Source organism: Rhagoletis pomonella, unplaced genomic scaffold (assembly GCF_013731165.1).
Source record: "Rhagoletis pomonella isolate Grant_MI unplaced genomic scaffold, Rhpom_1.0 Rhpom_scaffold_00006, whole genome shotgun sequence".
NCBI classification, from domain to species: Eukaryota; Metazoa; Arthropoda; class Insecta; order Diptera; family Tephritidae; genus Rhagoletis; species Rhagoletis pomonella.
The window spans coordinates 30,621,207-30,628,179 of NW_023458560.1; the positions used below are offsets into that span (position 1 = coordinate 30,621,207).

General features: G+C 34.8%; 1 protein-coding gene and 1 long non-coding RNA gene across 3 annotated transcripts; both read left to right on the forward strand.

Moving 5' to 3' along the window:
• The first annotated feature begins 4,775 nt into the window (after window positions 1-4,775).
• Window positions 4,776-5,260, forward strand: LOC118741862. The gene is made up of 3 exons (XM_036473837.1): window positions 4,776-4,870; window positions 4,929-5,056; window positions 5,123-5,260. Exons 1-3 carry the CDS (start codon window positions 4,786-4,788, stop codon window positions 5,258-5,260), a joined length of 351 nt encoding a protein of 116 aa, XP_036329730.1. The 5' UTR covers window positions 4,776-4,785.
• A 207-nt stretch (window positions 5,261-5,467) lies between these two features.
• LOC118741671 lies at window positions 5,468-6,759 on the forward strand. 2 transcript variants are annotated; one of them, XR_004993323.1, is made up of 3 exons: window positions 5,468-5,508; window positions 5,562-5,960; window positions 6,683-6,759. It is a non-coding gene; the product is annotated as an uncharacterized LOC118741671 (long non-coding RNA). The 2 variants fall into 2 exon arrangements; XR_004993324.1 differs by having other exon boundaries at window positions 5,478-5,736; window positions 5,792-5,960.
• The last annotated feature ends 214 nt before the right edge of the window (window positions 6,760-6,973 follow it).

A 6,973-nucleotide genomic window follows, 5' to 3' on the forward strand; every position in this document is an offset into this window, starting at 1 on the left:
CCAGAAGTGGCCTACCACAGGGTTTAGTTCTTATATAATTCCCAATGCGAACGTTCTCGTCAGTTTTGTTCTCATTTTGGTTTTGGTTTTGACGCGTTCTTGGGAACAAAACTACGACAATGGCATTTAGTTTCGATCATACATTTCGTTCTCAGTCCCTGTTTTAAAATATTAATATTTAATATTCTTTAAAATATACATACATACATACATATGTACACATGCATGTATGTATATGCATTTACAAAAATTAGAAGTTTGAATTTAAGTACAGAAACTAATGTTTTAATTTACTTTTCTTGCCTCCGTCTACTCAGGCAAGCGGTTAGGTGTACATAGTCGCGTACACTCTAGACATAAAAAAATAATTATAAAAAAAAATTTTCTCACTGAAAAAATATTTATCCTCACCAAAAAGATTATACAAGAAGCTTTATGTCGCATTACCCGGGTGTTTTTCGTTTAACCGGCACCAAAATATGTATATTACCCGGGTACCCGGGCAAATCGGGTAATACCCGACTACCCGGGTAATACCCGGGTAATCGGGTACCCGGGTACCCGGGTATCATCAGCCCTACTATAGGTTATAGCGTTAACATTTCTTTTGTGATTATTATTCGATTGTTTCTAAGGTAGTTCGTTTTCTCCGACATGTATTTTCAGTGTTTGAAGCCCATTATGCCGCCGATCGGTAGATGAAACATTGTCTCCCGAAGTCGCGATGCACAAAGCTTGGCAATTAACCGGGCGACTATTACCTAATTTTTTTTTTTTAGGTGGGACGATGTTCGCCTTGTTTTGTTATATTATTATTTATTACATGTGGCCTGTACGTAAAGCGGATACTCTTACTTAATGGTAAGTAAAGTATGATACATATATTTTGGATTCTAAACGCTGCAGGCTCCTCGAAAAAAATTATTTCGATCGTTATATAATTTTAAATTGAACTTTTGACAAAGAAAGTTAAACAGTGGCAAAGACTCATCCAACGCGAAGTTAACGTAGAAGTCACCACCGAGAATTTGTGATATTTTATTATCATCCTTGCTAAGCGCAGCACTACCTTCATGACACATAACTAGGGAACGTTGTATATAATATAAGTTGCCTCTAGTTCATTGCCCTAACAAACAAACTTTGCAATTTATTTTGGCTAAGTTTAAATAAAGCTAGCATTAAATGAAATAAGAGTATCACAGAGATGAAAGCTTGTGAACTCCCTTAATATCGTACCTTACGGTCCACATTTTTTTTTATAAAATTGAAAATAAACAATTTTCTGGTCATATGCATAAAGATATCTCTACTTTAGTGTATATATACAGAAGTCTCTTTATACGTCAGTGCGTATGAGTAACGCGGTACGTGTATTGGAAAGCAATATCGGTTCACTAGGCGTATGAGTAACATGTGCAGTTGTGTGTGTTATTACTAAATCATAGGTAAAATTTACCCAAGCACTTGTAAAAGTGTAAAATGATGAAATATTTATACGTATTTAGATATTATTTTATTTTTAAAACTGTACCTTTTAAAACCATTTAAAATTACTAAAAAGCAAACAAAAAAACAAACAACAAAACAGAAATAAAACCGTATAAAAATCATGACAAAACAGAAAAATCCAGCAGCCATCTAAATATCTTTCTTTAGCATTGCTAGAGCGGCAAACTTTCAACTAATGTTCTCTACATTTTGTCATGGCACATTTGACACAATATGTGGTGGTTTTTAGTCCTTTGTTTCCTTGCCTTTTACTAATCATGGGTAAGAGTTACCCACAAAGATATTTTTTCATAGCCAACTAAATATAGGTAAAATTAACTCACATCGTTTTTGTTGCAAGCATCCCAGTTGAAGAAGGTAAGACGAACGGCGTCTGTTACACGACTAACCACTTGTTGTGATTAGCAGTGTGCAGTATCATTTCGTCCGAGCCAAGCTTCCGACTAACTTCACAAACAGAGGAAAACAAACCTTTTTTTTCTAGTAGCGGTCGATCCTCGGCATAAAAAAAATAAAAATTTCAAATTCAAATTCCTCGGACCCCAGAACTCCCAGGAAGGAGGTAAGGATATATGAATATTTACATTTGTATCACTTGCAATTGTTTTGTATGCTGCTCTGCAACCACCCAACTTCAACTGAAAAAAAACGCTTAAAATTGCCAACTTGCGAAAACTGAGTAATAAATTTTCTATATCCAATGCAGACTTTCAGAAAAATTTCGTTCCATCAATTCCGCAGAAAAAACTCAAACTGTCGTACAGTGATATCAGTGAACCTTGGATTAAAGGAAACCCTTGCACCAAATTTCGTTGAGATATTTCGATTTTTGCTAAAGTTATCTTGCACGTGGATAGACGGGCGGGTAGACAGACATGACTTAACCGGCTTCTTTATTCGTTCTGATAATTTTCGTTTATATATTTCAATATGTCCGAATAAATCTATCTCTATTTCTATTTCTTAAGACTGTTACAAGCGAGCGTTATACCAGCAAAGTTATAATACTCAGTGCACAAGTATGCTCGGGAATAAAAATAAAGAAATGTATAGAGATGGAGTAAGGGATAGGTACGAAAGATACAATGGCAAAGATAAGGATTCAGCTGAAAATTAAAATAACTCAACTCTCTTCACCTTAACCCAACTTTTCTTATCTTACGTCAATTAAGCTCACCACATTTCTACTCACCTCGCTAGCCCCAATGAATCAAGCGAAGTTTCACATCCATATCGTTATTTTTATTTTTAAACTGGCAGACTCCGCGGCGGTTGGAACGATGCTCACTTTCCAACGCTTGTGTGTTCTACATGTCGATATGGTTCTAATTTTAATGTTTGGGCGGCTCTCAGTCCTCAAGCGCTTAACAAGTCAGAATGCGAAAAGCTTTCCTCTATTTTGCGTACATACAGGTGTTCGTAAAGTTGCACATATCACGCTTAAGCGCCAATTTACAATGTTGACTCTGAAATGTGTGGATATATGCGTTCCGTTGTCTTGAGGCCCAACCACAAACGGATTGCAAATAAAGTAAACAAAGTGTCATCAGTTTCTTATTGCCCATGTTGCTATGTACACCGCCTCACATAGAACGGTGTATAGATTTGCAGGCGCAAAAAGTCGACAAGCAAAAGGGGGCAGTTGACACTGAAAGTAGAAACAGTCAAAAACAGTTAGTGCAACTGCCGCTGATGACTTTGGTGGTTAGCAGATGGTTTATGCCGAAAGTCAACATCGATGAAAGGCGTGCGATGGCGGTGGTTGCTTGGAATAAAAAAAAGTAGTTTTCCAGCGCAAGTAAAGCGCAGCTCAGCATCTGGTAATTGAAAACGTGCTGAAAGATGCCACAGGCAACAACACATTTTTCGACAAATGTCAATACAAACTAACAAACAACAGCTACTTCAATACATATGTACATATATAAGAACGTTAAGTATATGCCTAAACACAAAACTCTCTCCAAGCAAATATGTATGTGTCATCTCAAAATACGAGCGCGCTAATGTCTACGAGTTGTGCGATTAAATGGCACTAGAGTTGGGTTCGTTGTTGATAATTTGTTTAAATTATTTTGCGGTTTCTGGTGGGTGTCATAAGTGTCATATGCGGGAATGTGTTACAGGCATCTATAGTGGTGCTTGAAGTAGTTCAAATGTTTAGTGCAAATTGTTGTGTCGACATGAGTGCTTTTAGCTGATGTGTTTGGGACTTGGTGTTAATTATGCTCCTGGCCAGTGTGTGTGTTGATGCAAATACCATCCCACCCATATAGTTGCATAGTGTAAATAAATGGTAGACGTTGTGTGTACCAAGTTTGTTAACTTACCTGCGGCTACGTAGGTGAAGACATGAAAATGCTTTATGGCATTTATGTACGCCGGCAGGTTTCGCACTTATGAAGGAATCTATTTACAAATGTACGTACATACATAGATATATAAATTCAAGAACACGCTTTTAATACATAGTTTAATATGCTTCAAGGTGTCAAATGTACAGGATTACGTACACAGAAAGAAAAAAGATAGGTTAATCTAACCGAAAAAGATTGTAAATAAACCATTTTTCTATTTTACATTGAAAACACAAACAACAAGTACAATTCAGGTTGTTAATATAATCGACGAAAAATTGTTATACGAATTTGGAAATTTTTAACCGCAAAAATAGTTAAACTAATCGTTAGAATTGTAGAACATAAATTTAACTACAAAAAAGGTGGCCAACCTGCAAAATGGTAAAGTTACTATTCTTAACCACAAAAATAGTAAAACTAACCGGATAAAATTGTAACTCTACTATCTTGATTGTTAATCTAACTGAAAAGATAGTCTTCACGTAATTCTCTTCTCTCTTTCTTCCCTCTTCATGATGAGAATAACCACAAAAATAGTTAAACTAATCGTTAGAATTGTAGCACATAAATTTAACCACAAAAAATTGGTATGGCCAACCTGCAAAATGGTAAAGTTACTATTTTTAACCACAGAAATAGTAAAACTAACCGAATAAAATTGTAGCTCTACTATTTTGATTGTTAATCTAACCGAAAAGAGAGTTTATGCGATAAGAATAACGGCACTTTTGATGCTTTGCTTCTTCTTTTCTTCTTTCATATTCATTTGCAAACTTTTCATGGACGTTGTTATTTGCGTAGGTGCAGTGAAGTGAAATTAAATTAATTAATATATTAAAATTAAGTGTTGATGAATCTTAACAATAGTGAATTGTTTTCGCTAAATATTTTGCATGCTGTGGAGGCGGATGATATGGATAATCCTGATCCAGAAGACACGGAATTTTGTAAATTGATTTTGGAGTGGGGATTTTCACATAAAATCGCTGAATTTAAAGGTAAGTTGCAAATACATTGTCATTGTTGTAGTTTTTAGTTAATTTAGTGAAATTCCAGCGCAAGCAATAACCTTGAAAAATTTGCAATATCTGACGGAGTCTGACCTTGCTGATTTGTTTAAAAACGACACCATTGGTGCTAGAGCGGAATTCCGCCATCAACTCATAACTTGGAGGAAAACAAATGTAAGTATTGTGAATCCCTCTGTGATCATTTCATGAAGAATCTTTTTTGTTGCAAAATTCCTTCAGGGGTATGGTAGCGTGTCGACGTGCGATACAGCGTCCGCCAATTCTGGTTTTGTTGACTTTGTGCAGCAGTGGCGACAGCGGATCAACAATGGCATCGAATCTCTTTCATGCTCACAAACATCCAGTTCATCTTCGTAAGTTTATATATGAGGCACCTCACAAACCCAACAAAACATTAAACAAGTTTTAAAAACCTACAATTTTTAAGGATTTGCAGCAAGTGTTAAGTGCCCATCCAATTGGCGAGTATGTTCTGCGACTGGACAAACTATATGACGCTGGGAGGAAGATCTGTGTCGTGGTTTATTAAAAGAAAAATCAAAATATACCGAAATAAATTCGAATCTATTGCGCAAGATATTGCAAACAGGTTTAAAGATGACAAGGTAAATTATTTATTCATTACAAAACTATTTTCTAAATTTTCACCTATTTTCAGTCGATTTACTACCACAAAGATCCTATTACCTTGAGACCAGCAGGCCGCTTGTACGATAAATATTACAACACATTGAAGAGATTGAGGAAATCCGGTGAATTAGTGGACCCAGAAAGTTCAACTCCTGAGGCATCACCGACAGAAGAATATACATTTACTTTCGAGGATGAAAAATGTAACGCCACCACAATAGCTTTTGTTTTGTAATTATTTCATATTTTTTTATGCAGCTGCCTATGACTGGCTCAAACTTTTTGATTCGCCGTGGAGCACAGTTGAAGCAAATTGGAAAAAACCTTCAAAATCAGACGACAAGAAATTTTGAACTCAAGTGGTAGCACATCAGCGAAAACTTTACGGGCCTGGAAACTTTTTTCCCATTCATGTGGATACAATCTGGTAAATGGATTTCTTAGTTTTACGTTTAAACTTGTCAGAATTGGTTGACTAGTTTGAATTTACAATCAAATGGGTCATATTAATAAAAAAAAATGATTTTTCTCAAATTTGACATCAATTTGTATGAAAAAACTTTCAAAATTTGAGAAAATATTTCGAAAAAGCATTTTCTTTTTTATTAAATGACCCAATAAATACAAAAACTTCCTCTTGAAATACTATCATATATGAAAGTAATGCGTCATATTAATAAAAAAAGCAATTGCTTTTTCAAAACCTTTTCTCAAATTTTGAAAGTTTCTTTATACAAATTGATGTCAAATTTGTGAAAATTTGAGAAAAAAAAAAACCTTTTTTAATCATATGACCCAATATTTAAAGGCACGGCTGCAAACCGGTTCTGAATCGGGTTTTGAACCGAACCACTGCTGTGAAACCCAATCAACTTTCATATAATAATAGATATGCAAGTTGGAAGTAGCTCAAAAATTTCCCTGAATTTTCCTTTTTTTGCTTAGAGGGTGTTGATCAATTTCTTCCATAAAATACAAAAAAATAAATATATACATTTTGCATTTCTCTTTCAAAAAAAATCGGAAAACTTAGAAAAATGTTTGAGCTAGCTCCAACCTTCACAATATTATTCTTTAGTCGGTTGGCTGTAAAAATGGTCGCTACAGAATTTAAAACTCAAAATTTAATAATGCTTTCCTTTATTGCAGATTGATATTGACTTCAATGCTCTACATCAGAATTGCTCACAGCTAACAGAGAAATGGCAAGGTTTTAGAACAAAAATTATTCCAATTTTGAATAAGAGGGTAAAGGATATTCAAAATCTTCAGCACTTGAAAAAGTTAATGAGATTGATAAAGGTTTGTTAACATTGGTAATAATAAGATTAAATGATTTTTATAATAAATATACTTTTATTAAAGGTTCAGATCAACTTATAGCATTGTTACTGCACGTTGTACTACGACCTAATATAAAGCGGAAGGCAGGTGACAAAA